Raw genomic sequence first — 12,293 nt, forward strand, 5'->3', positions numbered from 1 at the left:
GCGCTCCCGACCCTGCGCCCGCCCGGCCCCGGCTCGGCTGACGTCACACAGCTCGCAGCCAACCAGCGCGCCAGGCGCGAGTCGGGCCCCGCCCCCCGCTCCCTCGCTGCCTATAAAATCCGCGGCTGGCGGCGGGCGCGGGACCGGCGTGGGGGGAACGGGACGGGACGGACCGGACGGGGCAGCGGGACCCGCTCCTGGCACCGCGGCTCGGCCCCGGCCGCTCCGCCGAGCGGGCGCTCCGCTCGCCAGCCGGGATGCTGCTCGTGGCCGCCGGGCTCCTGCTCGCCGTAGCTGCGGGCGGGCGGGGGTCGCCGGCCCCGGAGCAGGAGAGCCCGCCGGGCAGCCGCTTCGTGTGCACTTCGCTGCCGCTGGACGCCGCCGGCACGGGCTGCCCGCTGCCCCCCGTGCCCATGCAGGGCGGCGCGCTGCCCCCCGAGGAGGAGCTCAAAGCCACGGTGCTGCAGCTGCGGGAGACCGTCCTGCAGCAGAAGGAGACCATCGGGAGCCAGCGGGAGGCCATCCGGGAGCTCACCGGGAAGCTGAGCCGCTGCGAGGGTGCCGACGGCAAGTCCGCCGCGGGGGCGTGGAAGAACGAGGTGGGCAAGGGCAAAGACACGATGGGCGACCTGCCGCGGGACCCGGCGCTGGTCATCGACCAGCTGAGCCGCACCATGCAGACCCTGAAGGACCGCCTGGAGAGCCTGGAGGTAGGGCCGGAGCCGCTTCACGTCTAGCGGGCACTTGGGGCACGAGTGGTGCCCTAAATCCCTGTGGAGATGGATCCAAACTGGCCCAGCCCGCGGGCGAGCGGCTCGGTTTGGCTTGTCGTGGTCTCTTGGTTATTTATCTTTTCTCTTTAATGGTAAATACCTCGGGGGTTGCTCTTGAATGTGTTCTCCCACTGCGTGGGGGGAGATTATTGTTTCCCTGCTTGTCACCAGCTTAGTTTCTGTATTAAAAATGTGTAAATCTCCCTTTCTGGGGATGTGACTTCATGTGGTTTGAGGTACAAAGCTGACGTCTTGGGCAGTAAGACCTCGGCATATGGTGCTGAACAGACCAGTGGTAATGAGGAGATTGTGTTGGGCAGATGGTGCAGATAAGATGATGAACTCAGGGCTGACACAGAATGAAAAGAACCCGATTCTGTGCGCCTCTGAACAGGAAGGGGATTTGGTCCGAGCCCACCGATAAGTGATTGCCATGAGCCTTTGGACAGTGCCCGTGGTTCGAGTGCTGCTCATGCAAATGTTTCGTAGAGAGGATTCTCACAGGATTTGTGCTGATGCTGTTTTGCTTTTCACACCCTGAAAGCCTCACATGCCTGCTCCTGCTGTCCTCCAGTCAGTGCTGATGTGAGGATGGCGAGTAACTTCCGAAAGGCTGATCTGTGCTGTGAGTGCTGCTTTGCAAGTGCAGTTTTGAATGAGCTGATAGTATTCATTCTCTCCTTTTACCACTACTGCTGTCTTTCTGAAGCATTCTTTTTAGCGTTGTAGAAGAGAAACTCCTCTAGAATAACATGGTAGGTGGAAATGTTGTTTTTTTAGTATCTTTAAAGATACCAGTGTTATTTGAGAGTGTGAGATGCCTCTTTTTTCAGTTTGAATAAGAATACTTTTACTGGTTAGTACTTAGATTGATTCAAGGAGCATCTTACTTTGGTAAATCTGCTTTCAAAATAGCTTAATTTTTAATCTAAAATGAAGTGCTAGTTTTTCTGTTTACTTATACTGGCCATGTCACAAACAGTAAGTAAAGCAAAAATTGACCAACGTGCCACATGTATGCATACTAATAGAATTACATCGGACCTGCTCCCTACATTGATGTTATTGAACTTTAAATGTATGAAAACTCCTTCATATTAAGTGCTGGAAAGTGCCCTTTAGTTTCAGGACCTCTTTAGCTACAGTGCTGATAAAAGCTCTGACCATGACAAATGCTGTACTTGCTGGAGAGCTCCATGATGTTACTTTCCTGCTCTGAGCCGGGAGCATGCCTGCATTTCCCAGTTTCTCTTTCAGGAATGACAATTTTCCCCCCCTTGTTTTGCCCTGAAGCACCAGCTCCGAGCCAACGTGTCCTACGCAGCGCTGCCCAGTGACCTGCGGGAGATGCTGCAGCGCCGGCTCGGGGACCTGGAGCGACAGCTCCTCAGCAAGGTGGCCGAGCTGGAGGATGAGAAGTCCCTGCTTCACAACGAGACCTCAGCCCACCGGCAGAAGACAGAGACAGCCTTGAATGCATTGCTAGAAAGAGTGTCTGAGTTAGAGAAAGGTAATTGCTCGGAATCCAAACGCTTCCCCATCCTGATTAATTTTGTTTACTCCTTCCTTCCTTCCAGAGCAGTAAATGTGGGTCTTGAGGGAAAGACATTGGACTAAATAGTAGGTGACAGTGCAAATACTTGGATTCTCCCTTTTCTTTTATCTCAGGCTTCTTGCTTGACAGGCAGTTGCCTGGCTTTGGCTTCCTGTCTCTTAATTTGGTGTGTGTGGGTGGCTAGGATGAAACTCTTAGTGTTTGTGGGATGGAAAGATCTGTAAGGAGGCAAGTGGAGATAGGAATAAGTATGGCATGGGTGTAAATAGCTCCATAATGTCAAGCATACATCTGAGTAGAGCTGCCTTTATTTGGACTGACAGTCATATGGGCTAAATTTAATTAGCACAACTACCTTTGATGTAATGAATGGCATTTTATATCAGCTTTGTTTCCTGCTGCTTTGGAAGTATTGATGGTGGCCTTTCCTTTTGTTACTGGTTATGACTTTGGGTAACTGCAGCTACTTGAATTATGCTCTATTCTAAGCTTTCAGCCTTCAGAGTTTACAGTAGATTACACATGGTCCACTGGGGGATACTCTTGTAATCCTAGTCATTCATTCTGATTCTTGGCTGAATTATTAGTGAGATCTCTCTGCTTGAGTAGAATCTTTATTTGAATTACAAATTTCTGTCAGCACAGAACTCTCCTATTGACTGTGTACATGTACAGAGTGGACTGTGTAGGGCTGGAGTTGCAGTAAATATCACTGCCCAATCCTTAAGTGATTTTTCCAAGGTGAATAACTCTCTGCTTAAAAGCAGCTTAATGGACAAGCCTTCCAAATGGTGCAAACATGCATATCTCATGAACTTAGAAATGCAGCCTAATGGACTTGTGTGTAATACTGTATCTGTTCTTCTAAAAAGAGTGAAGGAGGGGAGAAGAGAAGGAGGGTGATTATTTTCTACTGGCTCTGTCTTTTAGTGTTTCCTGAGAGCCAAGACAAAGCCTAACCTGCAACTGAAGTTCTGGAGAATTAGTGGCCTGTTAATGTCTCATGAGTCAAGTATAGATAGTCCTTGTCTCTGAAAGATGTGACTCATATCAGAAGGAGAGAGTGGTGGGAGAACAAGAATGTGTAATTCAGCTGGGCTAAAAATAACCTGTTCCCACCTTTATTTTTTTGTGTGGGGAGTGAGGGCTGTCTTAAGTCTCCGGGGAAGTGAAGAATTTGGGACAGGAACCAAGATACAGCCTTTCTTTTACTTGTGTAATTTGCTATTACAGTACAGCTTAGCTGTTCTGGTTCCTCTGCCAAATCCAAGTGAAGGTAATAATGATGAAAGAACTTTTTAATTTTGTATTTTAAATACAGACAATAATTCATCTGGTCTCATTTGAAAATAGTATTTCTGTTGTGCTTTTATTCAAGATGCAGTATTGTTTAGCATTTCTTCCCTATAACTAACTAGAGTGTCATAAGCTCCTCATTGTCCTGAGACTTAACAGAGGGGGAAAAAATAACTTTATGAGGTGCCACTGTAAGCCTTGGATTTTATCTGTAGCTGTGACAGCTGTTTTAGTTACCAGTGAGGCAGAAGAGTTTAAAACTTGTACACCTCTTGTGATTCCCAAAGTTTTCTGTTAATTTCTTTAGTGGTTGTCTCCACTGACAGCAGAAGGGGATGCAGTAGGAAAAGCAGGAGGTATAATCCTGCAAATAGTGCCTGGACTTCAGTGGGATTCCTAGCTTTTCTGGAGGAGCAGACAGATAATTTACTGCATCTTAACTTATTTTCCCTATCTCTGAAAGGGATTAACAATATTTCTTGCCCATCTAGCCCAAAAATGATTGCTCTTTTAAAGAGAGTTTCTGTTTTTTCTGTGTGAGATTGATTGTAGCAGCCTAATGGAGGTTGTTCAGTATGAGCCCTGAGACCCTGGTGTTTATTTGCTTACCATTTAGAACATTTCAGGTCTCTAAGGTTCCTCAAGACAGATTCAAGCCAAAGAGAAGCTTTTTCTTCTCCCACCCCCTCATTCTGTGAAAAATGCAGCCAAAACACTTCAGTTGCTTCTGAGAAGGGGAAATGAGAGAATGCCAATGATTTAAAAAATACATATGAGAATTGTGACAACCTTTTGCAACAACAGCTTTTCCTTTGGATGGGAGTGTGAAGTTTGGCAAGTGGATTGAATTTGTTTCAGGAATGCCAGCAAAGGAAATGAGGGAGACTCAGAAGGACAGGCTGCTAAAAAGTTGAGGGTGACATTACTACAGAACTGTGGGGTTCAGTTTGTGGTACAATGTGGGATTCATTTCTTAATGCTTCTAGAAAATTACTTATGAGCATCTAAATCAACTATATGATCCAGAGTATTGCAACTTCAGAAAGGTGTGTAGGATTCTCAATTTTGTAAGCATGTCTAGAATATCTCACTGGTTTTTACCACTTTTTTAGAAAAAGCTAAATAATCATTTAGCTTTTATAATAAATCAAGTGCCTAATCAAGCCATAGTTCATAGCTTGATATTTAATGTTGAGATCACTTTGAACATTTTCAGATCTTGTCCTGTTCAGTTGATGGGGCAGAAATCAGTTCTCCTCAATGTAGCTGCTTTCTGGACTATGTCAGTGTAGTCTTATTTTAGATTTACTGCTCAAAATGTGTTAATGTGTCTTAGCCTGAGTCTTAACACAGAGATACTGCAAGTGTAGCAGGAGTAGGGAAAGAAATCCTGGTTGTAAAGCACTGTGATGCTTTAATAATGAGTGTAGCAGAGAATCCATTTTACTGAGAGGAAATGTCTTCAACCAGTTTGAATTGTTTGAAATAGGAAGGCCTCCAGCCATGAACTAGGCAATGAAGGAATTTGTCTACCATCTATTTTTTTTCCTCTAAATGAACAGAAATAAACTAAATAATTATCACAATGTGGATAAAATCTATTTGCATGTTTGTGTGCTGCAAAATCAACACTACCTCAGTATACTTTTCTTTCTGTGCCTCTCTGAAGTGATTAAAGCCAAAGATTATGAATATCAATTGTGTCTTAGCCTGAATTATCAGTGCATGGTTTGCTGACTGTTAAGGGTTTTCTTGCTCCATGTGATTCCAGGTAACAGTGCATTTAAGTCACCTGATGAGTTCAAGGTCTCCCTCCCCCTTCGCACCAACTACCTGTATGGGAAGATCAAGAAGACTCTGCCAGAGCTCTATGCTTTCACTGTGTGCTTGTGGCTGAGGTCAAGTGCTTCTCCTGGAATTGGCACTCCCTTCTCATATGCTGTACCTGGGCAAGCCAATGAAATTGTCCTCATAGAATGGGGGAATAATCCAATTGAGCTGCTAATTAATGATAAGGTGAGATTTGATGAGCTCTTTGTTGTCAGTGTAACCAGAACAGGGCCTGACCCCTTGGTGCCTTTGCACTGACTCCTTCCTTCCCCCTGAGAGAAGCCTTTGAGGTGCTGCTGTCTGCTTCTCTGTGCTCCACTTGCTGATTGCAAGTCCATAAAAGCACTTGAAACAGAAATTAAATTGTTCAGATATTTGTGTGTTGAGACCAAGCAGCTTGACATTAGATGTGCACACACTTATCTTGTCTGAAGTTACAAGCAGGTCTTGGCTTCTTGGTTTTTTTTTTCCCTTTTGTTTTATGAAACACAAGCAAAATTTGAAGCCACACATTACAAGACCTGTAAGATCTAAGCCAGTTGCAGTATTTCTGTCTTTCTAATTGTAGAAGTTAACAATGTTAAATGAATTTTGCAGAAGACAGAGAGCAAAAGGCTTTGCACATAATGGTCTGGTTTTGTTATGCTTAGTGACTGAACATCAGTTTAAATACAATTTTTCAGACTTTAGATACAGCTACTTCACACCATTGATGGTTTTTGAACAAGGCATTTTGAACAAGCTGGAAAAAAACATTGAAACTTGTCATTAAACCAGTATCCTTTCTGGCCACCTTCAGTTAGGTTTCCTGGTAACTCACTGCTCTCTGAGGGATCAGGTGTTTGCTACAGAACTCAGGTGGTTCATCTTGTGGCTGATTATGGACTTTTAACAGTCCTATGTCCCTCCCAGATCAATAACCAATTATTTTTAATGGTTTGTGGAAGAGAAGCAAACTTGAGTCTCCTTATCTTTGGCAATACCTTTTTTTCTCCTCAGTATTATGTCTGTAATATCAATATTCTGTGAGGCTTTTATTTCTTCCACATCACAGCTCCATAGCCCACTGCACTTGTGTCTTGATGTTGACCTGAGGAGGTTTTCAGATCATTCCTCCTTGTTGTGAGGTCTAGGGAACAGTTCCCACAAGTTCTCCTGGCAGCTGACAGATCAGCTTGTTAAAGTTGTTACTGCACATGGTGCTGGCAAACCCCAGATCCTGAGAGGAACTGAACATGAGCACTGGGTGGAATCTCACTAAGCACTGAGATTTAAACAACAAATGCCTCAGATTAATGTGCAGGATGGGGGTTTGGTCTCTCCTCCCAAGTAACAGGCAACAGAAAGAGAAAATGGCCACAAGTTGTGCCAGGGGAAGTTGTAATTGGATATGAGGAGAAGTTTCTGCACTGAGAGGGTTCAAAGCACTGGAACAGGCTGCACAGGGCAGAGGTGGAGTCACCATCCCTGCAGGTGCAGATGTTGCCTTGGCAGTGCTGGGTTAATGATTGCACTTGGGGATCTTGGAGGGATGTTCCAGCCTAAATAATTTCATGATTGTGTGGAATCCTACAAAGTGGGATGTTGACTAACTCTTGCCTCTATAAAGCTTTTGCTTTTGAGGACAGAGTAAATACTGTTCCTCTTTACATGTTGGGCTTGAACTGCTAGATTTGGGTTGCTACATGCATTATTCTGATTTTTGTAGGTTGCTCAGCTCCCTCTCTTCATCAGTGATGGAAAATGGCATCATATCTGCATAACATGGACAACCAGAGATGGAATGTGGGAAGCTTTTCAGGATGGAGAGAAGCTTGGCACTGGGGAGAATCTTGCTCCTTGGCATCCAATTAAACCTGGAGGTGTCTTGATCCTGGGTCAGGAACAGGTGAGTGAATGACAGGGTGTTCCAGGGTTTAAATAAAATCAAAACTCCAATTTCTTAAAATCAAAAATCCAAACAAACGAGCTGTGAGAATTTCTCTGTTAAACACTTGGTCCTATTGTATACACAGTATCAGAAAGACTGAAACAAGGCAACAAATACTTTATAAAATCACACATTGGTATATTTGTTTCACTTATTAAATATTCAGAATATTCATGTTGGGGTTAAGAATCAGTCCTTTTAGAATATTGAAAAAAAACCCCAGAGGATTTTGAAGCTTGCCTTTCTAGTTAACATCTCAGAAGTCATGAATTGTGTGGCTCCTGGCTTCACATTATTTCCCTACTTACATGATACATTTACTAAAAAAAGCAAATATTGTAACACGTAGCAGGAAATAGCCTTTCCTCAGGATTCCCAGGTTCACAGTTGGAGCAATGAAAAATTAGTTTTGTGTTGATATTGATTTTAGTAGATACTTATCCATGACAGAATGGCAAGTTCAGTATCCTAATACTCTCTGCAGAGCAGATGCTCCGGCTCACTGCTGAGTTTCTGGCAGGTTTCCTTTATCTCTGCCTGCACTGTGCTGGGTTCTGTGCTGTGCTATCAGTTCCAAGTCAGTGGAATTACTGGATTCATTAAAAAATGAGTGATTTCTGTCCTTGGGGTAGTGAGTGGAACAAGCAAACATTTCTAGGCTTAAGCAGTGGCAGTTTGAATCTCTCATTTACAACCAGACAGAGCCTGAGTATTTAGATCCCAAGATCCCATCTCCCAGTCCCTGCAGACAGCTGGGCAAGGGCTGCAGTTCTGGTTTAATCTATAGCCATAAAGCTTGCAGGGTAACCTCACACATCCCTGCAGTTCTTGCTGGAGTTCTCCTGTGCTAGGCTTGCACAGTGGCTCTTAAATGAGCTTCAGAGTTTAAAGCTGCCTTCCTGCTCTACTGCTCGAGGCAGGGTTGGTTATGTGCAGCCTTTTTGTGGTGTTTTGCAGTCTCCACTGTTTGCCCTCAGTTGCTTGGACACAATTCAGGTTGGGGCTTGTCACTGAATGCCTTGTTCAATGTAGCCCTTGGAGAAACTCAAATTTGTTCACCTCTGTGACCAAACTCTGCATCCCCCTCTAGCAGTGGGGCTGGGGGGGAGGGACTTGGAGTTTGAAGCAGAAAATGCCAAAATAACCTTCTCATCTAATTCTCATGTGCCTAAAGGACACAGTAGGAGGAAGATTTGATGCAACTCAAGCCTTTGTTGGGGAAATGAGCCAGTTCAATATATGGGACAGGGTCTTAAGAGCTGAAGACATAATGAATATTGCCAACTGCTCCATCAACATGCCTGGCAACATCATCCCCTGGGTGGACAACAACGTGGATGTGTTTGGAGGTGCTACTAAATGGCCTGTGGAGACCTGTGAGGAGCGTCTGCTTGACTTGTAGCTGTGATCACTTCCCATCCAAGTGCCCCCTTTAGTTGGACAATCTTCTGTGCAATCTAAAGCACTTATTTTTCTCCTTGCCCTTCCCCAGTCTTAACTCCTTGAAAGAATAAAAACTGAGTAAACTGCCTCAATGCAAAGATAGCTGCTAGCTTGGGGCATTGAGCCTGGCTATGAAAGGAGCACTTCTTGCTTTCCTATGAGCAGCCCTTGCTTTCCTATGGCCTGATCCAAAAATGTGCTTTGGCCTGCAGAACCCTTTTGGTTGGGCCTGAGCTTAGACCATCAGCTCTTCTGCAGGGAGGGAGAGCAGCGTGCACACTTCACTCTCCTGTTCCTGAGAATGTGCAGTGCTGACAGCACCAGGAATAACAGACTAAATGTGAACCCTTCCTTCCAGTCTATTGTCTCCTTCAAAATGAAGCCATTCTTTTTTTAGCCCTTTTTTAAAAAAAGAATCACTTAATCCTTACACTGCAGTGGTTATGGTGCAGCTATGGGTAGAGCAGAACAGCCACTGTCTGAGTGCAAGGCTTTTGCTTCTTAATTTGCAGAGTAGAAATCCTTATTTTATGATAGAGGTGATGTAGTGGAGACACATAGATCCAGCTTAATTTGAAGAAAGGGCTGTTTAATCAGCACAGCTCCATTGAAGCAGAGGTGCTTCAGGTGAGGTTCTGTCCCCAAGCCTGTCCTTTGCTAGCCAGGATCCCAGTGTAGGTGGGTGGATGAAAGATTGTGCTTGTATTTTCTGTAGGCTGAATGTACTGAATTCCTAGTGACCTGGCTTGTACACTTTTCTCTATTGTTTCTCTTGCTTCAATGTCTTTATTTTTTTTTTAATATACAAGCTGTGATTAAGTGAATTTCCATTTTGTTTTGCTTTGAAAGGCCTTTTTATGAGCAAGTGCCAAAGTTCAGTTTCTGCTTGCTGAGAATTGGTATATATTTTTCCAGCATAAAAGTCTTCTGCACTGGTTTATATGTCACTATAATGGTCCTATGTAATATGAAAATGTGCTGCTTTTTCAATTCTTGTTGACTGTCTCTTCTGTAAGCACTGGGCTGACTACTATATTTTTTTATCATTTTCTCTCAATATTTTGCAAACAATGTTGCTGTTTCCTTGGCGTTGACGTGACTTCTTGGTTTGTGGCTCGCAGATAGCAAATGCACTGTACTGGGAAAGAGTTAATACTTTTGTTATTTAAAAGATAAAGGGTTTAAAGGGGGGGAGGGGGAATTTATAAAGCTAAATATCATATTTTATTTTTCATATGTTTGAATTGTAAGAATAATATGGTGACAGTCCCATTTGTAGGGTAAAGTTACATATTTCCATGAATATGTAGTATGCTGTTCTTAAAAGAAAATTCTTATAATGAACTTTTAATTAAAATGCACTGTAAAACGAGTCTCTTAATTCTTTTATAGTCACACAAGACACTGAATATTCTCTTTCATAGCTTCCATGAGTTCACCTGCTGCCTCTCTAGTCTGGTAGAAGGACAGTCTTGTAAGAAGTTTTCTTTATTCCCTAAATGTGTCAAATTTATTCCCTAAATGCATCAAGTGTTCTTGTTGTGATTGGCTTTAAAATAAACACACACACACACTGCACCCTCAGCCTACAACAGTGCTTTCCCTGCCCCCAGGAAAAAACAAACACAAAACTCCATGTCAAAAGAATCTGTGTGGTGAGGTGTGGAAAAGTGCAGAATTCTCATCTCCCATGGGCTGGTGCCCAGAAGAGGCATCAGCCCTGCAGTCAGTGCAGCTTTATTTATCTGCTTTTTCAAAAGAGGCTGGAGGAGCTCAGCTCTGGAGTTACACATATTTCACTCTGTTCTTAAAAGGGGCAGCAGTGAAACTGTCTTGGACACTGTGCTGAATGTCCTGGAGCCCATGTGGGTGGTGGGGTCTGTTTTAAACACCAACACCAGTGCTGGAGTTCAGTGCTTGGCTGAGGGAGGTCTTTACACATCTCTTGGCCACGTTGCTCTTTATTCAGTTATTTAAACACTCACAGCCTTTAGCCATATGCACCTGAGTAAGAAGCCCCACCTCCCTGGGGAGGTGGTAATGGTGGGGGCTGTACTTTGTTGGGTTGGTTTGGTTTTGTTTTTAAATAGTTCAGATGGTGGGGATTTTGGAGCAAGGTTTTGGTTTTTTGTGGTTTTTGAAGACATTGGCTCTTCAGAAAATGCCAAAGGTATGTGTTTCATTGAAAAGGGTTTCATTATTTTTAATACCTCTACATGTATAAACACATATACCTATTATTCTTTGTGTGCAATAGTAGCTTTTCATTAAGAAGAAGAGATGTGTTTTTGTACCTTTATCTGTTATTCTGCTGCTGACATCCTGGGAGTCACATGTTTTATATGAATATATAAGCAGATGGCAAAGCAGGGGTAAATATTGCCACATTCCAGCATCTCTATTGTTCATGGAGTGTGGAACTGACCACACAACCTTCAGTTCCCAAACTGCTCTGAGTGCACAGAAGTAATAACTTATGGAACGCTGAGTGGCAGCACTTGGAACATGTGCTAGTGCAGGTTTCCAAAAATGTGTTTTTATTTAAAACCAGGCAGAGCTGGGACTCCTAAAGGCAATATCCATGATCCCAGCAGGCCAAGGTGCTGGGAGCTGTGAGTGGCCAGGTCTGCAGGTGCCTGCTTGGCTGGGAATGCTCTTCAGCCTCTGTACTGCACCCTCCTCTGTGCAGCCTTGGTGCTCTGGCTGTTGGCTGACAGCAAGCTGAACATTTGGTGTGTTTAAATCCAGTTTTATTTCTTCACAGACAAGTTTGCCTATGTGCCTGGCCACTAGAAAGTGTAGTCAGCTCATGTGTTTTGAGTTTGCTTGGCAGCTCCAGGTGCACACCCTCTGTCTGTAGGTGAGGGGAGGAGGATCAGCTCTGCCTCTGGGATCCCCTGCATGCTGAGCTGCACTTGCTCCCTCAAATGCTGGTTTGGGTCTCAGAAATGCAGAGAAGAACAGCAAAGCTCTACCTGTAGGGGGATAGAATATAAGAAAATAAAGATAATGTAGAAAGTAACCTTACCCCTAAGGAGTTGCAGCTGGGCCAATTATCAAAGATCAGGAGCAGGCCTGACTTTACCAGGGCACAGCTGTACCCAAAGAGAAGAAGAGTGCTATAAAAGAGTGGGGTGGCTGGTTGAGAAGGGAACTGGAGTCAGTTGGCAGCTTTGTGAAGAAGGAAGAGGCAGTGCTCTGAGGAGCTGCCCAAGAGAAAACACCAAGAAGGTATGAAACCTTTGCGATAAGGAGACAACAGTATGGAACCCCTGCAATAAGATGACAACATCTACCCCCATTTTACACACATTTCCCAAGTGAGTGAATACCTGGGACTGCCAGGAAGAAGCTGATTCTGTTTTGCTTCAGAGATCTGATTTCCCTCAGGCCTTTCCCAAAGGTGAGAGGCAGGTCAGTAGTGAAGCTGCTGTGTTGGATTAGGTGTTTAAAGCTGGCACTTTCT

The 12,293-nt window shown here is 44.3% G+C and overlaps 1 protein-coding gene across 1 annotated transcript; it reads left to right on the forward strand.

Annotated features, from left to right (window-relative positions):
• Positions 1-257: 257 nt before the first annotated feature.
• NPTX2 (neuronal pentraxin 2) lies at positions 258-10,199 on the forward strand. The gene is made up of 5 exons (XM_030229920.2): positions 258-710; positions 2,067-2,283; positions 5,396-5,640; positions 7,163-7,342; positions 8,559-10,199. Exons 1-5 carry the CDS (start codon positions 258-260, stop codon positions 8,784-8,786), a joined length of 1,323 nt encoding a protein of 440 aa, XP_030085780.2. The 3' UTR covers positions 8,787-10,199.
• Positions 10,200-12,293: the final 2,094 nt, after the last annotated feature.

The sequence above is a fragment of the Serinus canaria genome, chromosome 14 (assembly GCF_022539315.1).
Source record: "Serinus canaria isolate serCan28SL12 chromosome 14, serCan2020, whole genome shotgun sequence".
In the NCBI taxonomy this organism is placed as follows: Eukaryota; Metazoa; Chordata; class Aves; order Passeriformes; family Fringillidae; genus Serinus; species Serinus canaria.